This window comes from Anas platyrhynchos, chromosome 19 (genome assembly GCF_047663525.1).
Source record: "Anas platyrhynchos isolate ZD024472 breed Pekin duck chromosome 19, IASCAAS_PekinDuck_T2T, whole genome shotgun sequence".
Classification (NCBI taxonomy): Eukaryota; Metazoa; Chordata; class Aves; order Anseriformes; family Anatidae; genus Anas; species Anas platyrhynchos.
In genome coordinates, this window is record NC_092605.1 from 9,175,762 (window position 1) to 9,196,658 (window position 20,897).

General features: G+C 45.3%; 1 protein-coding gene and 1 long non-coding RNA gene across 10 annotated transcripts in view; one reads left to right on the forward strand and one right to left on the reverse strand.

Moving 5' to 3' along the window:
- Nucleotides 1–20,897, reverse strand: part of TMEM94 (transmembrane protein 94) — a 50,246-nt gene that overhangs the window by 3,793 nt on the left and 25,556 nt on the right. For 6 of the 9 annotated variants that reach the window (XM_027471487.3, XM_027471488.3, XM_072025848.1 and 3 more), the window contains 20 exons: nucleotides 17,970–18,026; nucleotides 16,029–16,133; nucleotides 15,324–15,488; nucleotides 14,825–15,034; nucleotides 14,343–14,658; nucleotides 13,420–13,593; nucleotides 10,631–10,733; nucleotides 9,295–9,512; nucleotides 7,904–8,085; nucleotides 7,565–7,703; nucleotides 6,821–6,936; nucleotides 5,940–6,039; nucleotides 4,416–4,524; nucleotides 3,707–3,896; nucleotides 3,087–3,164; nucleotides 2,635–2,720; nucleotides 1,993–2,074; nucleotides 1,530–1,684; nucleotides 1,077–1,171; nucleotides 91–184 (listed from right to left, as the gene is read on the reverse strand). In XM_027471487.3, coding sequence (XP_027327288.1) covers nucleotides 91–184; nucleotides 1,077–1,171; nucleotides 1,530–1,684; nucleotides 1,993–2,074; nucleotides 2,635–2,720; nucleotides 3,087–3,164; nucleotides 3,707–3,896; nucleotides 4,416–4,524; nucleotides 5,940–6,039; nucleotides 6,821–6,936; nucleotides 7,565–7,703; nucleotides 7,904–8,085; nucleotides 9,295–9,512; nucleotides 10,631–10,733; nucleotides 13,420–13,593; nucleotides 14,343–14,658; nucleotides 14,825–15,034; nucleotides 15,324–15,488; nucleotides 16,029–16,133; nucleotides 17,970–18,026 — 2,774 coding nt within the window. The remainder of the gene's footprint in view (nucleotides 1–90; nucleotides 185–1,076; nucleotides 1,172–1,529; nucleotides 1,685–1,992; nucleotides 2,075–2,634; nucleotides 2,721–3,086; nucleotides 3,165–3,706; nucleotides 3,897–4,415; nucleotides 4,525–5,939; nucleotides 6,040–6,820; nucleotides 6,937–7,564; nucleotides 7,704–7,903; nucleotides 8,086–9,294; nucleotides 9,513–10,630; nucleotides 10,734–13,419; nucleotides 13,594–14,342; nucleotides 14,659–14,824; nucleotides 15,035–15,323; nucleotides 15,489–16,028; nucleotides 16,134–17,969; nucleotides 18,027–20,897) is intronic. The other 3 variants (XM_072025849.1, XM_021267150.4, XM_021267148.4) reach the window with 2 other exon arrangements.
- On the forward strand, nucleotides 725–3,212 carry LOC113845543 (uncharacterized). The gene is made up of 2 exons (XR_003501200.3): nucleotides 725–865; nucleotides 1,593–3,212. It is a non-coding gene; the product is annotated as an uncharacterized lncRNA (long non-coding RNA).

A 20,897-nucleotide genomic window follows, 5' to 3' on the forward strand; every position in this document is an offset into this window, starting at 1 on the left:
ATGTATTAGGAATTTCCTCAGCGGCACCAAACTGGTGCTGGAGGACCTGGAGCCCTCCTCCCCTCCACATCAGGGCCTGGGGATACTCACACGACAGCCACAGTGAGCGTCCACCACCGGTTGGAGAGGGGGCTCTTCTTCCACAGTGGCTTGGTGCGATGGACGTGGGTGATGGATATGAAAACTGCGGGTACAGAGGGAGCAGGGGGTTACTGAGCATCACACACGGATACATCACTTTACAATACACACCCGCAGCTATTGCCCCAAAGGAATATGAGGTTTATGTTCCTGAAACCAAACTTTCATTCCAAGTCCTTCCAGACCAGACTCCCCACAGAAAATCTAAGTCCCCAGATATGCAAAGGGGGCCGTGGTAGCAGTACTGCACAGCGTTACTACAGGCACACCGGGGTTTGTTCTCAGCCTTCTGTGCTTAAATAATGCACACTACCCCTCATCGCAACAGCTGCCCCTCAGATCAGGAGGTGTACCTGTTGACCCGGACACCCTACACATCTCAACGTGCAATGTTCTGGGCACCAAGGCATGCCACCACTTGGCGTGGTGGAAAGGGAGCAGAGGCCCCTTAGGGTTCCACGAGAGCAGCTGGAGCTGCTCTGCTCAGCAACCATGCACAGGTGATGAGGGTCAGCCAGAGCCTGGCTCCCCTCCCCTCCAGAGGGGATAAAAAGCCTTCCAGCTGTAGGGGTGCTTCACAACATGGCAACAGGAGTGGAGGAACTTTTAAGGCAAGGAACTTTTCTGTAGAACTGCAGGCTACTGCCAGTTGGTTTGCAAGAAGGCAAAGGTGGAGGCTGCCCTTGTGCTGAGACTGGAAGGGAACCAGCGCTTTGCCAGGCAGGTAAGAGAGAAATTCAGCTCCGAAGGTGCTGTTTTTAGTTTGTTAGGGCAATGTATAGTAAGGCAAGGGGCTTTATGTCAAAAGCCCAACCGAGTCCCCACTTCTAATGCAGTTTGTGCCCTCTGGCATGATGAGGGGCACAGAAGGAAACAGGATGCAAGTTTTCCCCTAGAGTTGGGGGGTGGGTGCTGAGTGCTGCAAGCAGACTCACCTGTGTGTAAAACAATCAGGCCAGCTGTGAGCTTCTGGGCTACAAGAAGAGCATTGGAAAATGTCCCAAACCAGTCAGGAGCACGAGGAGCATCACTAATAAATGAGAGGACACGGGGAAGAAGTCAGGAACAGTAAGGACTCGCTGTCTGACCCATTTCCACCAGAGCCCTGCCTCTCTCTGATAGCTGAGCAAACTATATGTGTGCTTGGAGCCTTTTCCCAGTAGAAAAGTGGGCTGTCCTGGTACCAGGAGGTGACTGAGCAAGGCCAGGCTTTGCCCCAAAGGTGCAATCCTCCAGGCTAGGGAGAGCCCAGCCTTCTGCACAGCCCCTACGGCCAGCTCAGCTCATGTGAGAGCTTAAAGCTTGTTTGAGGGGCTCAGCTCCACCTGGGAGCAGCAGGAGCAAGAGGAACTGCAGGGTGTTGGTTTGTGCCAGGCTCGGTTCCTCACCTGTGCAGCATGATGGAGGAGCAGGCTGTGAGATTGTGGCTGGTAGTGTTCACCTCCTTGCAGGACTCGTGCAGCGTGAACCCGAAGCAGATGAGGCACGAACAGATGGTCAGGCTGAATTTCAGCAGGAAGCAGAAGAGGAAGTAGTGCTGGGTCTGTGGATAAGGGAGAGGCAGGAGAGTGACACGGGCACGTCACCGGCCCAACCTCCCCGCCGGGAACCATCAGAGGCTGCAGTACAGATTCGGGATGTTGTGCTGTGGACCTGTCCTGCAGGCATAGTGGTACTAAGGGATTCCCTTCGTGACCATGATGAGATTTGGCTAGTGTGGCTCATGCCATGGATCAGTTTCCCAAGGGAGCTGGGAAGCCATCTTAGCACAAGGCCCCAGCTACGCATCAACATGGGAACAAAGCAGAAGAGAAGAAAGGATGAACAATTCTTATCAGATGGGCCACCTACCTTCTTAGGAATGGAAGTCAAATTTTTCCCTGTTGCCATGGTCATGATGGAGCTGTGGGGAGGCTTGCCCAGGAGTGAGATGCTGGAGAAAGGGAAGTTAGTATTTACCAACACGTTCAGGCACCACAACTGCTTTCTGGGCTAACATTTGAAGCCAAAGAACCTCCTCTGAGTGGAGCACTGGCACTTGTCTGACCACTGCTTGAGCTGTGCTTGTATCCCACTCCCTGAAGCATGTGCTGTGCAAGTTCTCATGTATGGCAAGTGTAGCCAGGGAGAGGTAACTTCCAACTGTGTGAGGGGGAAAATCTACCTATGGTATATATCGACCTCTGCCTGCCACCCTGTGCTCTCCATCCCACCCCAGCCAGTGCAACAGTGTCAAAATCAGAAAATGATTCTCAGCTGGAGGCTCAAACAAGATAATAGCAGCTCTCAGACAGCAGGCAGGGCTAACAGCACTACACAAATGATCCTATCTGTTTCCAAGCACCTTGTCAAAGCGGATGCTTAAAATAACCCTTGCAGCCTCCTTAGCATGCTGTGAGCGGTGTCAGTTTCCTTCTACCATGGCCCTGGTGAGGCTGAGGGACAGGTCTGTGTATCCTGTGGGCAGGAGATTCCACCCTGCCTCATACTCACCTGAGCAGTGGGTAGCAGAAACAGGAGAGCCACACGATGTCCGTGGTACTGAGGATGGGGGGCAGCTGTACCAGGCAGGAGAGGAACTGGATGGGAACAATCCGGAGTGAAGAGCATGAGCAGTGTGGGATGGTCCTGGTACCCCAGCTGCCACCATCCTCCTCCCAAACACTGGGGTGATCTGGTAACGAGGCTGCTGCTGCACGGCCCCTCCACCTGTTTTGGGGTGCTGGGGCAGGGATGCTTTTCTCCAGGGAAAAAGGGATCAGAGAAACCTCTGCAGGAGGGTGAGGGAGAAGGGACAATGTAGGCTGGGATCTCAGTTTCTAACTTTTCCCAAATGTGCTGTGTAAACCTGCCTGAAGGCTGCTGCCCCACTACAGCCACCCATTATCCTTGTTAGCACTCCTGTCCTGTGACCTAAATGCTGTCCACAGCCAGGCTGGACTCACCTGAATGACAACCAAGGTCAGCTGGCACTGCAGCAAGAAGAGGAAACACTTGCGGATCCCATATGTTGCGTGCCGTGCCTGGAAGGAAGCACAAACCCTCAGAGCCCTCGCTGATGGGAGCAGTTATCAGCCAAGAGCAATTATTGGCAGGCAGGGGCAGAACACGTGGCCTGTGGGGGGAAGTGGGAGGGGAGAGCATCTGGACACAGTGTAAGCAAAAGGGGAAGGTCTCCTGCTTAGATACAGGGATGATAGAAGGGCAGAATTTAACCAAGGGGTAAGTTAGTTTAAACCCCCTGGATCTTCTGGGGTAACACTTCTCTAGTACTGATATTTTCCAGGTAGGGATCTCTGAGTTTCTACTTAATCCAGTTGAATGATATTTGTGCCCTGGTGCAACAAGGTACCGTTCCCAACGTCCCTTACACCTTGGACTGCTAGGAGCAGGCAGGAAGAGTATCTCTTGTGTTTCCTGAACAAAGGACAGGAGACCCAAGCAAACCTGCTGTGGGCAGCTCAACGAGAATGCTCACGTGGGCTCCTGGCTGTGCTCCTCATGAGCTATAGGCAGTCGGGTGTAGGCAAGAGACAGAACTAGAAGGGGGGTGTGCCTGGCTCACCTGCTCTATAAGCCTGATGATGCTGGTACTCTCTTCTTGGCGGAAGGACATGGAGCAAGGCAGGCTGTTGAGCTGCCCTGAAAGCTGCAGGGGGGTGAGCTCATCAGAGGCCTGAGTCATGGTGGTGCTGGTGGCGTAGCCAAAGGTCTCCCAGGAGCAGCGGGATGGGTAGAGAGGGTCCAGTGCTATACTGCATGGACAACATAGGAGTGTTAAGGAAAGACCTCATCCTGGAGGAGAAGCCATGCTCTGCTGCAATCCTGCCTGTAAAGTCATGCAGTGCCATCTCTGTCTGCCTTGCTGGTACAGAAGTTCTGAGCTGGGATGTGAATTTAGGATCAATCTCCCCTAGATGTTATTTCCAGATAAATACTGAACATATTTGGGTGTGTGGCTCTAGGTGCACAAATTGGTTGATCCAGCAGGGAGCTGCCATTATTTTGCCCAAACAAGAATTCCAGTTGGTGCACAATACTTCAGCATATAAGGGTAACAGCTTCCTTTCAAAGATGTAGAGAAATCTGTGTGTCAAGGGATCTAGGTGGTCATTCCACTTAAAAAAAAATCCCATCCAACACCATCCAAATGTCCCTTACACACCCACCTAATGATAACACAAACTGCGAGCATCCCCCTGCACAGTCACCAAGCCTGCTGTGTCCCATGGCTGGGCACACCAAGGCAGCTGGAAGACTGCGTCCTGCCCCACCTGATATCACTCTGCAGGAAGAGGCAGCTGTTCCGCAGGTTGGCAGAGCTCCCCAGGCAGCAAGTCACCTCCCCGTATTCCTGCATGATCTTGATCATCTCACACATGGCTGCAAGGGGACAGAAGGAGAAGCACAGTGCGTTATCTCTATGCTCGCAGGCTTTGTGTATGCTTTCCAGTCTGGATAGCAAGCAGTCGTCTTTTAAAATGACCCCAGTCAGTATTCCTCAGATATGTGTAGTCAGACCCAAAGTCAGAGGGCACAATCAGATTGCTAATTAATTGCAGTCCAAGCGCCCGATGTACCTGCCTTCTGCAGGAGCTGAGCTGTGATCCCCAGAAGTGTGACCCAGAGACCTGCACCTCTAGCATGTCTCCTTCAGACCAGAGCTCTGGGTGTGTAACACAGATGGCTTCAGCATCAAAGGGTCTTGTTAGAAAACCGTAGAAATTAAACTTAGTTGAATAACCCAAATCTGAAAAAAATACACTTTCTAGTTCTTCTCAGCAGCACTTTGCTGCTGTTCCAAGTCTGAAGGAACAAAGGAAATAAAACAAAGTACTCCAAAAGCAGTGCCATACTTAGTCCTGTTCAGAGCCAGCCACTGTTCCTCCACTCCCAGCCTGACCTCTACCCCTCATCAATCTTTTTATTAACATCCTCCTGAGGACTCTAAATCAAAGCTGTTGTTTGATCCAATTTTTCTTCCGTAGCTCTGTGCACAGCACTCTGTGGATATACATGAGTTCTCTAGAATAGTCTAGGTGCACAAAAAAAAAAACACCCTCTGCAGATTCCTGTGTAAACAATTTATTCAAGTGACTGGTGTACCCAGATCTGCAGCACAGCAAGGGGTTGGATGGAGTGGGGAAGTGCCACCTCTGTCAGGCAAAGGAAATTTACTGGGCACTGAATAGCCAGGCAGACTGGTTTGTAGCTGGTTCTCACTGGCACTCCTGTAAGCTGTGCCCACAGGTGCCTAAAATGCCAAATCGATTCTTAGCACTTTTACTGGAGGCTGGACAGGTATTAGCCAGCTAAGCACTCAGCCCCTTTAGCTAAAATAGCATTTCTCAGAAAGAAATTCTGTCAATTTTGCTCTCTGCAATCAAAAGCTCTGCACAGCAACAGAAGGTGCTAACAGCAACTGCCAGAGAAAAATACTTCTGGGAAGTGACTTCTGAGTTATATAATAAGGAAGCGAGGGTTGCAAGCAGAGATCAAAGTCTCCTGGCACACTGATAACACTTAATAACAGGCATTGTGGATGTTTGCTTTTGTCTCTTATGAATGCAAATTGAAAATGGAGTGGCTCTCAGCCCAATTCTGTAGCTAAGGAACAGTTGTACTGAAGTAAAGGTTGCCTCCCCGCAGGTAGCAATAGAGGGCCGTTACTACCAAAATGCCCGTCTGCATTTCTGGACTTTTCCCTTTCCCTTGACCCATGTCCACACCCAGATGAGCCAGAGCATAAGGATGGGGAATGTATCCATGAGGACAGACCCAGGCTTTGTGCTACTTACTTTCTGGGGTGCAGTCTGTGAAGAGGGGCACCAGCAAAGGCACGTTGTCTATGTTTTGCAGGTGGGGTCTCACTTGGTGGATCCCTCGTGGAAGTTTGGCCTGAAAAAAAAGACAAAGAGGAGACTAAGCAGGAGTGTGTGTGTGAGGGAGGCAGTTAGCAAGGAACTGCTTAAGTTAGAATTCCCAGACTGCAACTTCAAGATCAGATATAAACTGATGCCCCTGCAGACAAAACCTGGCTTTCCCAAGCCATTTTAAGAAGTCTTCTACTAAAGTTCTCCACTGCCATGGCAGGCTGGCTGTGCTCTCCCTCTGGGTTTGTAAGATCAGCATCATAAAACCATGCTCAGGGATTTCTGAGGAAGTTTTACCTGTGTGGAGAAACTAGTTGGAGAATACGGGTTGTCTCCCACCACCTATCCATTGTTTCAATTGCAGCCATAACACGCAGCAAAAAGAATGTTTTTTCCTTCCTAAACACAGGCCTAATAGATTTTTTTTTTTTAACTTGTCTTTCTCTGATATTTCTGTATTCTCTGCTGAGAATGTCTGTGTTCTGTGAGGCAAGAAGAGCATGTCCCACACTCTGACTGCTGGTCAGCACCTAATACTGCTCATGGGTGGGGAAGAAAGTTTCTTCTGTTTGCGTGGAATGTGGGGATGTTCCCCATTCCTGCCCAGCACATGGGAAGGGGACCCAGATGGACTGAGATGAGCTTCTCAAGGCTACTGTGAAGCTGCAAGTGGGAGGAGAAAGATGAGGATGTGAACCAGTCACGAACCAGTCAATCAATTTTCTTGAAAAAGGAATTCCCTCTGAGATGCTGTTACACTGTTGACTTGACAACAACGCAAAGTGTGTAAGGAAAGGGGACCTCACCCTGTTACAGTCCTCCAAGAAGCTGGGGATATCACTGTCTGTTGGCTGAAAGCTGATGAGATCTGAGTGCCCTTCCTCTTCCATCAGCAGGAGCCCCTCCACATCATCTCGAGAAACTGGAGCACAGAGAAACATCACAAACAATAAGCACAAACTGGCCTCTGCCACTCCTGTGCCACCCACATGGTATATTCACGTGGCACTGCAGAAGCCAGGAAGCGTGAAGCTTGATTTTTCTAGGTTAGCAAAGCTTAGATCCTCCTCAGTCATCTAAAATGCAATATTTTTAGATGACTAATCTGCTCAGAGGTAGATATGTAAGCATAGTCTCTGCTTTGAGGCACAATCGTTTATCTGTTCTGTTCTTTCTTTTTCTAGGGAAAGAAGAGAGAGATGAAATCCCACTTAAAGAGAAGAGCAATGCACAGGTAAGAGACTGACCCTCAGTGGCTTGACCAGGGCCTCAGCAAGAACCAAAAGTGATAATAAGCAGTTGTAAAATCATGGCAGCTGGTGCACAGAAAGATGTTTGTTTCCAACAACTGCAGTACTGACTGGGTAGGAATGCTGTAAATGTAAGGCTCTCTCACTCACACATACACACACCTCAGGCCCATCCAGCTTTGTGCTCAAAGCTCTGTAGGATCAGGTATCTGGTGAGGACACAGGACCCTATGAACGGGTTTAAAAGAACCATCCGGGCAACGCGTGGCATTCAAAGTGGTTTAGGCGCAGTTCTCTCACCCTGATGTAGGTCATCGTGCAGGGAGCCAGCATGGCTGGGGCTAGAGGGAGGGATCTCTGAACCAGGCACGTCACCGTTGGGCGTTAAGGATATGTGACAATTCCAGCCAGTCTCAAGACCCATCTTCTCAGCAAACACCTACAGGAGAGCAGACAAAAGAGTTGAGTGTACCTATCAAGGTCAGAGTATTGCAGACAATGTCGTATCAGAGTGTAGGTACCTACTGGACCCACTAGGCTAGCTGAATCAGATTAACCTTAGATGGCACTGGAGCTAAACTCTCCAGACAGACAAGGCAGGGACATGCAAGTTCAGGGAGTTCAGCAAAGACAGCTTACCTTGCTTTTGAGCTCATCTTCCAGGGAGAAGTAGACAAAACGAATGCAGGCATTGACCAATCCATCAATGAGGCGGACAATGTCAAGACGGGCCTGATACTGAGATGAGACCATTCCCATGAAGATCTGTCCGCTCAGAGCCTGGATACAGTCCTCCTTCTCCATCACTTCCCCAATCCCTTCTTCAGGCATGCAAACAACACGCAATCACAGAGACAAGTGGCCACATGTGCATCAGACAACAGGACCCACGGTGGGAGAGTCCACCATGGTAATACCCAGGGACGCAGTGCCCAGGCACACAGAAACATGCAGGTACACACATACAGAAGGAAAATTGAAGACATCCATTTGTCCCAGCATACCCAGTCACAGAGGCAGTTTCAGAACATCCCCGCACATGTGACCAAGTGTACAAGTACGAAATAGACAGCATGGAAAGGAAAAAGACAAAAACAGAAGACAGGGATCAGTCACAAAGAACTGGGGCAGAAAGGTAGAGGATGTGTGCAGCATAATGTTCACATGTGCTTTTTAAACACCTCATACTGTGCTTAAACATGATGAGTCTGGCTGAGGCAGAGAGGCATCAGAGTATGAGGGGCTGATGCAGGGAACTGTTCCCTCCAGAGCCATTGCAGGCACTCCCAAAGAGCCTGCGAATGCTCTTTGTCAGATTTCCTTCACCATCACCACATCAGCCTGTGGTGAATGGGAGCTTAACACAACATGAGGAGCAAAATAATGAAATACTTCCCACAGCTGCAAAGTTTGCCACAGGCAAGACTGAAAAGGGTTTTGAAAAGAGTCACCACTGCCTCAAAGCTGTTGGAAACCCTATTACTTACATTTTACAGTATGGGAGACCAAGGCAGAAAGAGATTAACGCTGGTCTTACAAGAGTCTCCTGAAGTTATACAATGGTATGTGCTTATTTCTCGGTTTCCATTGCTGTTCTGGAGATGTACAATCTACATCTACTGGGAATCATATCCTTCAGCACAGCAACCAAATCTATCAAGGGAGAGTAGTCACATACCATCATACATCTAGTTCCTTTGAAGAAAACACAGCATATGTGATTTCCAAAAACTTAGTCAAATAACAAAGTGTCGAAATACTCAGAACTCTTGACTCTCAGTTGCCTGCTTTAAGAAACAGACTTCCCACAAGTAGAAGAACTCTGCAAGCTTCAATAGCTACGCTAGAAACATACTTACCAGCTGCTAAATCATTACTTCCTCTGGAAAAGCATCTACTTTAGAAACCCTTAGTTCTCAGTTTGCATCTGCTGCTCTGAATGAAAGTGTTCTTATACTTCTGGACTGATCAGAAAGAAAGCACCTGGCCTAGTAGCAGACTTTATTACATGCAGAACAGAACATACATACCATCAGAGCTCCAACTATTCCTCCGACTGCTCTGTTTGATGGGGGTTGTCCCAGGGAGATCACAGCATGTGAAGATGGCACTCTGCCCAGGGACCTGCACCAGCTCTATGCACTTGCCGTTGAGCTGGGAGGACAAGGCACAATGCATTGGCTTATATGCAAAGGCAGAACAGTATCCTGAGAGGCAGGCCCGCTGGTAGAAATCTAACACCTTCTTCCTATGTGGAAGAGACAAAGACCAAAGTTAGCAGAAACGTGCTGTGTTTCTGACTGTATCCCAGCTATAGTTCAGTGCAGAAGTCACCAACTGGGTAGGTGGAAAAATGTATTCTGTGAGGAGTAGGGCAGTGTTCCAACAGGGGCGGTGATGAACATTGCTGGTTGTTCATCAGACAGATGAGTATGAACACAGTACTCTGAATGCTCTTATTGACGTCCTCTATGATTGCCACATGAGTCTAAGGAAGTTCACTGCATGGCAGCAGAAACTGAATTAATCAGAGTGAGGTTATCTGTAGTGAGACAGACACCATGGAAGGAAATAACATGATGATAGTAACTATGGCAGAGGTAGTTACAGCAACAGACTCTTCTCCTATCCCCTTTCAAAGTTTGGGTCCTAGGAGCTGTATTTCAAGTCCACACTCAGTCACTAGAATAGTGTGAAGTTCCTTCTCTCTGTTGAGCTCACAAAAGTAACAAACAACTATACATGGGATTTTTCATTGGGTTCCAAAATGATAAATACTCCAAAAAGTTCTAGTGGGAGTTTTCTTACACCTGAGGATTAGCAGACTTAGAAGAACAACTTGCTGACATTCAGTGAAACTAAGTATTACTGGTTTGTCTGCTCTGCTACAAAGAACAGAAATTTAGCCTATAGAAAAATGTGCAACAGACGCTGTCAGATGCTGGACAGCTACAACAGGCCTAAATGGGTGTGATGCATTGTGGAGGACTGGTTTAAAGGTGTCAATGGTAGGCAGAATTGATCACTTTGCATTTCATGTAAGATATTTCTTGAATAAGAAAATAATTTCTTGCCACCATCGAATGATCCGATTATAATCCATTGTCCTGCTACATGGTACAGTCAGGCTCCACTTCTAAGAGGCTAATATGTTAACAGATATGGTACAGATTACTTCTTGACATCTAATCTCTTGCACTGCTATGATTATAATAATTATAAGCAGAGACAGCTTATGTTCATAACCTACTTCAAGCTTCTATTAAATAGCATAAGCATCAGTAAAGGGAATTTTAATAGAGTGGCCGCGTTCCCTCTGCAATTTTGCAGCAGTTCCTGAATGCACCAAATGACAAAGCTGCCCACCTGTCAGAGCCAGAGAGGGGGTAGATATCGGTACCATCCCAAAAGTCTGTGCAGGCCTCAAGGATGATGTCAGCTGTCCCATGAGAAAACATCTGTTCAGTGCCTGAAATACGGAAGAACATGGTATGGAATATGGAATGAGTCAGCATCACCCATACAGGATCCCAGGCAAGAGTTCTCATAACAACTGCTCCTTTATTTGTCAAAACAGTGCTCCCACCAACTGCCTTGATCCACTCCAGGTACGCACATTCCTCTGTTGAAAGTCTTCAGTCCCTGTCAAGAAATTATTCAAGACTGGATGATATGTATGTGTTCAGCTGCTATTTGTGTCCAACTGGGAATTCAAACAAGGCTGTGATAAAATGTGACCCAGGTAGTCAGCTCCTATTCTTTCCTTATGTTGTGTTAATCCCAGTCCTACAGAAGGTGATGAAAAATCCTGCTCCTGCATCCAATGGAAGAAGAAAATATATTCTTGTGTGCTCGTTCTCATGAGAGTATCAACACCGGTGATGAGTCTACAGGGTCAAAGTCTGCTTGAAACGGAAAGCACTGGGCCAGAAGTGAATCTAAAGGGTAACAGCCATTCCTGAATAGCTTCTTTTCAAGCAGAGAAGATAATTTAACAGCGTGACCGGCAGCATTAGGTAGCAGCCTTTTCCACAAAGGGTCCTGAAAGTGAGTTAAATAGGGATGGGTCAAAAGTTCAGCAAAGCATACTAAAAAACAACTCACGTTGTGATCAGGGAAGAACTGAAAATCAACAGATCTCACAGCTTGTCCTATTTTTTCCTTACACTACTTTACTTTTTAATACAGTCTTAAAATCGTTCGTTCCCTCTTGTAGGTTGAGGTGTTAAGTGTTTCCTGAAGGTGTGTGATGCTGCTTGTCTGATGCAGGTCCCAGGCACAGGACACGAGTTAAAGTGTGTCAGGCTGTCTCCCCTCTACCCTTCCTGTTCCCTTTCATTTGCACTGATACATTAACATTGCGCGCACGTAGACTTCACTGTCTAGGTTCCCTCCTCCAGCTGCTCTGTGACTTTGCCCCCAACAGCTTCAAAGCTGATCTAATGAAAAAAACATCACTGCCAAGAAAAATGAGCCCCAAGGCCTCTTGGAGGCATTGTTGCTGACTGCGAATGCTCACACTAGCTGGTAAAATCAAGAGCCAAGAATATCCACTCGCACAAATCAGGCAGGGACCTTCAGGAACACCAGAGGATTTTCCAAAACACAGCAGCTCTCTGCTTTCTGCTATAAATAGTCATTGCACGCCAAGTTTATCAGCATAACAAACCTCCAAGACAAATAGGAGCTGTGTGTGAAAGACTGAGCCTGTTTCAGGGACACAAAGGAGTACTTGTGTGGGGCTCTGGTTAATTTTATTGTATAAACACCTAATCCTTCCCACCTTGGTCCTGCAGTCAGTTAGTCCTTGTTGGGAAAGAGAAAACAAAACATGTTCATCGATTCATGCAATATTTATGGCCTGGACACGGAGCAAGAACTTGCAGATGACCACACACGTGCACATACCTACATTTCTGCCTGACAGCAACTGCAATCCGTTTCCTATAGGATTCCCGTTCAGCATCAACAGTGTCCCACATAACAGTCCCTCTAAGGGGTAAGTGACAGTGACAGCATGCTCCATAGCATGGAGGGAGCTCGTTCAGCTGTCATTGCCAGCAAAGTGAGCTCAGCCTCTTCCCTCCCTAAATCACGAACTTAAAGGCCAGGATTTCTTCTCAAGGGAGAAAGCTAATGAACAGACAGGGAGGACAAGTATCCATTTATGACTGCTGGAACTCGTTAGGAAGAACCAAGCCTCTAGAGATGAGCCAATAAGACAAAACAAAAATATATATATATATCTAAGAATGAAGCTGCAGCAAGGGTAGACAGAGACAGTACCAAGCCATTTTACTCCACCAAGGACGCTGGTGAGCCCCTCATTTCCATGTGGTTACTATGGTTTTGGGATGAATGCTGCCAGATGGTGAGGCACATACTTCAACGGAATAGTAAGGAAACATGCAGATAAGCTACCTCCTATTTCTGCTACAGCTGTAGAATTTATGTATCTCCCTTTGACTTCAGCATGTCATGGGAGTGGGTGGATTCAAAGATTTATTCACAAATACTGAATCAGGAGAGGTTAGGTAGGATCATCTGTTCCGACTCTGTGCAAATACAGCCATTTGATTTCACATAATAGCTGCATAATCCATTATTTCTGGTTGCACACATTTTAGAAATTTTCAAGGGCCAAAACTCTCATGTGAGAGGTGTTCCAGTGGTTAAATAACCTCACTGACAAAATTCCTCTTAGAATTTACTCTAGACAGCATAATCCAGGTCACACATGTATTCGTCTGAGCTCCAGCCTCTGAACTAAACCGTTTAAAAATGAGGATAAGGAGTTGAAATGAGGCAACATTAAAGGTTTTTCAGCTACACTAAGAAAGAATTAGCATCAGAAAAAATCTTGCTCACAAAGGTAAGATAGCAGCAAATGGGGCACAAATTTAAGAAGAAATGGGTAAGAGAAGCCGGTTTACTTGGTAAATTTGGGGCCAACATAGTAACCATATTTCAGATTCAATATTGAACATATGCCAACTCCAGAGAGCCAGGTTCAGTCGATTTAAGATATTAAGAAGAGACTAAGAGCTCTGACAGACAAGCTTTTAAATCTCGCTGAAGTGCTTTAAGATCTCACCATGCCCATCTGCACATCTCCCAACCCCTTTTTGGATGCCCAAAGAAAGAGGCAGCCTTACTGGTAGTGGTGTCCTTCACGAACAGGTTAATCATGTGGCTCAGCGGTGGTCTCCTCTTGGTAATTGATGAAAGCTTCCCCAGCATCGTCTCCTTAACCATCTCATCACTTGGCAAGCGGTACAAGGCCAAATAGTTCTCCTGCTTGAAAAGATCTTTAGCACCTGGTGTGAAACCTGAAACATGAATGCAAGGAGGAGAAAAGTGAGACTGTAACCAAAACAAAAGAAAGGTCCTCTCCTCCTCTTTGCCATCCATCTTGCCTGCTCTCATTCTGACATTACCCCATAAACAGATAGGTAAGTTGTGCTCTCTGTGCATCTGCACCAAGATGGTTCAAGATCTGTATTGAAAAATATTCAAAAGGACTAGATGTTACTAGTAATCAGAGCTTCCATGCTTCTGGTTCATTGAAGAAAGGAACGGTGACACTGAAGAACAAGCATAGAAGTGAGTTCAAGAGCTTTCACATTTTAATTCTAGTGCTGCCTCTAACCTTTTACCTCTTCTATTCCTTGGTTTTCCTATCCATAAAAAAAGCTGAGGTACTACACATCATTTACACCCAATCTCCTGGTAAAGCATCCTGGTAAAGACAGGGCAGCCATCCATCCTTTAGTAGCTGTTCTTGTCTCCAGATAAGATTGTCAGACTTGAGCCAGAAGAACACCAAGTCTAGCCAGGGCTGGCTGGAAATATCTTTGATGACAATTTTTTCCTTTGATAGAATCTACAATGTCTGAACTTGCCAAAAGCAGCCTCTTTAATAGACTCTTTTGGCAACCCAACAAGGGCAGAATCAGCTCTGTAATTCCACCTTCTCAGCAACAAGAAATTGGAAAATATTTCCCTTGTGCTTTCTAAGGATTAAGTGCCTATTGGCAGCACTGATTTCTTTGTGTCCGTTCATCCAATTTCTCCTTACCTATTAGCCTGGCAAGCTCACAGAGGCCCCAGGGCACATGGACAGGCAGCACGGCGTTGTGAGTTTCCTGGAGGGCAATGTTGCAGAGGTGGTCGGAGAAGCGACACAGACGCTCTGTCACACTGGCATTGCAGAGATTGAGCAGCACGTTCAGGCCCAGAGGCTTGAGGGAATTCAAGTGCATCTGCCAGTTGGAGTCATCAAACTGGATGCAGGAGGGGTTCTGCTGGTCCTGGGACAGGCTCAGCATCTCAAGGTGGTAGTCACACACAAAATCTTCAGCCTCACAAGCCAACACATCAGTGTCACCAGCAACCTGGTCCATCAGACAGGAAAATTGTGGTTGTTACAATGAATACAGCTTGAGCACAGAATCTTACAGAGAATTCCCCATTTAAATTCCCAAAAGAGGAAACTCTACAGGCTTTTCTATCTTATAGCTCCACAACAGACTAATTGTACGCCCCTTCTATATGTCTTACCTGAGTATGCTCCTCCTCTCCACCCTCTGTGTCCTTACTAAAACTCACGTTGGACCCAGAGGGATGCTTGCTTCTGCTGTTTGGCTTTCGGTGGGCATGGGCGTCGGGAGCCTTTGGAGGGTCACTAGCCCAGTTGTTCCTCTCTTGCTCATTGGTCACATGGACTGCGTCTGCCAGGGAGCCAGAGAGCAAAGCGTCTCTTTCATGGGGCTGCAAGAAACCAGCAAAATGAACGGTGTTGATTCCGTGGCTGAACGTGAACCACTGTCAATTCATAAGCAAAATGTACTGAACTGGGAAGAGAGAGGAAAGAAGAGTCACTGCTTTACAGCTTCTGTAGATGAGGATCTCATCCTTGCTGCTTCTTAATCTTTTAAGCATAGAATTACAGCCACGGGAGTTCTCTGCTGGCAAAGAGCTCCCTCTGCAATACTACACTGCATGTCAGTCATGCTGTACTTAGAGCCAACACACTGCATCATGGTTCCATGTCCCTCACCTCCTCTTCCATCTCAGGGTGGCAGAAGGACCGCGTAGACAGCTCATCAGTCAGGTCTTCATGGCTATCATGTGGTGGTTCCACCTTCCCACTGAAGAACAGAACAGTCTCTGGGCTGGGGTTTGGCCAGGAGAGAATCCCCTGCTTGTCTACACAGCAGAGCACCTAGAACAACCCACAATACCCCCAAGAAAGTAAAATCTCAGTGAAAATGTGTCTTGGTGGTCACATGCAGTTGCAAATACCATGAAGTTGAATAAATACATGGGATGACAGATCATCTTCATCATCCTTCTGTCTTAAGAAACTGCAGAATCTGAGATTTCCCTGCTCTAATAGGATTGATAGGTTGTTTAATACCAATTTTATCTAAGGATATTGCAAAACTAGGCATGGAAACCATGGGAAGGGAACAACTGCTGAACCTGTTAAAGCAGTTATGTGCTTCAGCAGTTACCATATCAGGACCAGAAGAGGGTTGTGGAACATAGACATCCTTTTAGATGCCATAGAGTATCTCTAACTATTGTTTCAGCCTGTAAATGTGCTGCTTGGAGAAGACAGTTACAAGCTCTTCTACAAAGACAGGTGCCTGAGAGGTCTCTACGGATTACTAATAGTCTATGCTCAGGGAAGGACTGCATGAACAATGCAAATGGAGCATCCATGCAGGGCTTCTCCTTCTGACAACCCAGCAATACTCACAGTGACAGATCCCAGGCTGTGGAGCAAGCTGGAAGTGAAGCTCAGAGTTGGGGATTTGCCTTTTAAAACACAGAGGAAGTGGCTCCAGATGCAGCGTATCATTTCCTGCCAAGGGAAGCAGAGGACATCAGCCAGTTAAAGGCTCATTCAGAGAAGACAAGGGGAGAGAAGGAAGAAAAGGAGTACGACATAACCTGCTTTCAGGTTCGGCACAGTGATACATTGTAAGATAAACATCGGTCTCTGTGGGAACCAGTTAACTGATATGGCGCCGATGTTCTCATGGGAAAGGCATTTCTTCCCCGTTCCAAAGGATTCTAAGAAATATTCTGATTGTTGAATTGAGAATTCACTGAAACTACCTTTGTCTATCCAAAAACACAGGAGGAATTTGGAAGGGATTTCTTTTGCAGTGAATCAGCTGCTACCTCTAGGTATTTTTCCCTGAATTAACCCTCGTCTCCTTGGATCAAAGAATTGGATGCTCTGCCCTAAGATCAAGGTCATCACCCTGCAAATTGAGTAAGTAGAGTCAGTGTGGTAAAATGACTTTCCCAAGGTTACTTACTGAGGAAGTGATGTTGGATATGAAGCCAAGGTGGCCTGACTACTGCATCATTACAAATGAATTGTAATCAACGAGGTAATAAGCAGAAGGAAGGAGATATTTTGCAAAATTAAAATGTCACAGTGGCAGCCTACATCTTCCACATGAAAACATTTCAGAGCAAGCCTCTCAGTTCAAACACCAGAGCTACATGTTTTTCTCTGGGCACTCCTAAAGCCAGCAAAGCCAGGTTTGCATTTTAATGGTATTTTTCTGCTTTTTAGCTGTTGCTCTGGAATGCTGTCACTGAAGAGCACTTCCCCCCAAAGCTCCTTAGATCTAGTTCCTTAGATCCTCAGGGTTAGTACAGTCATAAGGTCAAATGCAAACAATCACGAGCTATCACAAAGAAAAAAAACCACTATTGTTTAAACCAGTTTCTTGCAAGAAAACTTGTTACATAGATACAAAAAGGAAAGAAGCAGATCTTTTAAACTGGGAAGGTCTGCTCAAATAAATCCCATTTTTAATACCTGAAAAACAGCTCGGCCAAATGGACTGGCATAGAAAAACAACAAAATATTCAGGAAAGAAAGCATATGTATCCATGTGCACTCCCCTATGTAGCTGGGAACAACACGACGTAAATTGATTCTTATAATATCCAGGGATTTTTAATCACTCCTGGACTCCATCGGCCTCCTTATGGAAATGGGAATCTTAATGCCAGATTAGACAGCAAAGTGTCTTTCCTCTACCTACCTGCTTAATCTGGGTGATGCAATTTATAGAGTGGCCAGATGCAGTTCCTCCCCCTGAAAACTGGTCTTTTCAATGTTTATTTGTTCCAGATTTGGAAGCATTAGTAATGTTCTTAAGCTCATTAAGAAGCCTCTGAAACAGGATCAGACTTTTAGCATGAACATCCTATGCTCCCCGTTCTGCATTTGATCTTGGTGCTGACCCCCATCCTCACTATTCTTTACTTTTGTCTTGAAGGTGTTTCTGGTATAAGCAAAATAGGTCGCTTCTTTCTGACACAGACCATAAAAAGTTTATTTTACTCCTGGAACAGGAGGACTTGAAAGAGGCACTTTCTTCAGGACAGAAAAAAGTTTATTTCAAACCATCTGCAATATTCAGAAAAGCAAAGCTGGATTCAGTATCAAAGTCACCTCGATTTATGGTCACTAGAGCAGCATTTACATGGGAGGATGTAGGAGGAAGACATGCAACCTGCATGCACAGCAAATTAAAGCAGCAAGTGAGTGACAATGGACAACTCGCACAAGCAAAAAAAGGTCTAGGAACAAGCAGGAGTTCAGACAGGAAGGGGAAGGATATCATGAAGTTCTGCAGTGAAGCTGGAAGAAAACAATTCATAATAGTAGTACCTGAGAAGATACCATCTCTGTGTAGCTGCTGAGAGTGTCCTCTGAAAACTTAGCAAGCTGCAGCAAGAGAAGAGACCAGTTACTATAATTGTGCTCAGAAATGTGTCATGAGGAACATCCTTCCCTAAGTACTACACCTTCAGAGAGAAGAAAGCAGGAGTCCTGCTCTGACAGAACTGCTATGCCAAGACAGATCAATAATTCCTCAAAGCAATTAAGTCTTCAATGGACTATGTCATTATCTACTTGTGAAGCACAAAGTGCTTGGTGCTGTACATCACAAAAGACACAGTCGTTATCTAAATGCCTACAGAGAAAGTAATAGCAATCAGATCCAGAGGAAGCTCTTTCTGGATGGTTATTTTAAGATAGAAAGAGCCAGTATTGACTGAACTGTTTTTAAGCTATACAAGTCAGTTAAAAAAAAAGGAGCTAGATGAGCGGTTGTAAAAGCAGGTACCTGGAACACAATAGACACAGAGGAATGAGGTGATGTGGATAGGAAATGAAAAGAAATGAGTTAGAGCAGAGCACTATCATGGGGTTCTTGGAATTACACTGCAAAATTTACTAACTGAAAAACTGTGCATCCAGCATAAAAGAACTCCAAAGTAGATGTGATTCTGAAAACCAGTTTAAATTTAAGTAGATTCATAGGCATAAGTGAATTTAGCAATTCCATTTGTATATAAAGAAAACAATACTCCAAATACTAATGCATATATCTGGCACTTTAGAAGGGATCACTTTAACATAGCTTTAAAAAAAAGACAAGACAAATCTATCAGAAATTATTTAAACTGAAAAGTATGAATGATATCTAGGAACTGTTTAACAATATTTTATTAAAATTTAAAAAGCAACAATCCCATCATTTAAAAAAAAAAAAAGTCTGGTCTTGAGAGGGAGTGAAAACAGAAATAAAAGTTAATATAAAAATAAGAACAAGTACACCAGTCCACTGCTTGATAGACAGTGAAATTGCAAATTGTATCGCAGGCAACCAGATGTGTTGAACAGTGCTATTCCTCATTCAGTGATATAATCATACCATATAATAACCATGAAATGTTTTCCATTTTAACACTAGCTACTGAAACTAAATTTGTTTTAAACTAGCACACTTGGACAACTTTCTGATTGATACTGTTGGTTTTGAATATGTCTTGAAGCATGGATTAAGACCCAGCACAATGGAAGAAAGCTAACGTGGTGCCAATACCTAATCAGGGCAAGTAGAACGAACCAAGTTACCACAGGACCCCAGACAGACTGATTTCAGACAGAATAACAGAGCAGCTGATATGAGACTCAAATTAAAAGAACAGAAGTGGAATAATACAATCAGCGCCAAACACCACAAGCATATGGGTAATAAATCTCATTATGCTCTTGTGATTTTTTTTGATAGAATTACAAATTTGACTGATAAAAGTAATGCTGCTGATGTAGTACATTTGGTACTTTGACTGGATAAAAAGGGCTTTATTGGTTTTCTAGCAAAACCAGTGACACCAGAATAACAGGTCCCATATTCTGTATATTAGAATTTGGCTTTCTGGTGTATCTCCAAATGGAACAGAAACTAAGGAATAATTTGCAATAGGATGTGTTACTGGCTCAGGCAGGGCCAAATTCTACTTATGTTATTAATAGCCTGAAATAAAACACAAAATCATTACTGATAGGGACTGTAAACTATACAAAGATTGGGGAAGGGTCTGATATCAAAGAGAACAGATCATTGTTACAGAACAATACAGACTGCTTCATAAAAAAGCAAAAAATGCATACCAACAGTTCAAAAATAAGTCTGCACACCTAGCAGCAAAGATGAAAGTTGGGCATACAGAATGAGACTCTAGCTTAGAACACAGTAACTGTGTAAATTACCAGCTGAAAAAAAATGGCCATTTAAAGCGGTGGCTACAAGATCTAACATGATCCTTTGTGCCATTAACAAGGGAACATAAAGTCCAAATTATTCCAAAGTTCAGCACAAGCACATCGGATGCTGGAATATTTTGTGGTTTTTGGAGATTCATAATTCTACAGTGATCCTGAAACACTGGAGAAAGCTAAGAGGAAAGACAAAAGATTATAGAGTTGGAACATATGCTTAGAGTGACTCAAGGTGCTAAAACTGTTCCGTTAACCAAAGAGATAGTAAAAGGGAACATGAGCAGCTACCATAGAATAGAAATTTTATTGACTTGGCAAAGGATGTTAAAAGTTTTAAGGGCTGGAAATCAGATACTACAAAAACTCTGACATGGAATGTCCATTTTTAGCAGTGAAGGCAAATAATTACTGAAAAAAGCTATCAGAGGCAGTACGAATATTTTCAAACCAATACCAAATCCCTTTCTAAAAGCAATGCTGCTGTAGTCTGGCTATAGTAATGAAACCTGAGGCAGAAGCTCCTCTGGGGAGGCCTCTGGTTTGTGCCATGCAGGATGTCTGATTACCCAGTCACGCAGGTTGCCTATGACCTTAAAAAATGGAAATCAAACAGCTTCAACGTGGTAGGAGGGGGCAGAAAGTGGAGAAGAGTGTCACACAGGCCAAGTGATTGGAGAGGAAGAGGGTCTTACCTGCTACATTTTGAACAAGGTAGAGAGGAGGAAGGAGTGAAATAGAGAGGCCAAAAGAAGACTGCCCTAGCCAAGAGTGAGAATGACCAAGACACACCACAATGGTTGTTCTGCAGCAACAAGGACGGAGGATCATGTTTGAGATGTCACAGAAAGAGCTGGTTGGACAGAGTGAGTTGCCTGGACAAGAAAAAGAAGATAGGAAAGAACACAAGGAAGGTGCAAATGTGAGTGACACGGCAAATGGGTATGTTGAGAATGAGGAAGTAGAGAGGCTGAGAATTTCTGGCTTTTCACAGCCAAAAAGCAAGGTGTGTAGAGAAAGAGGAGGCTC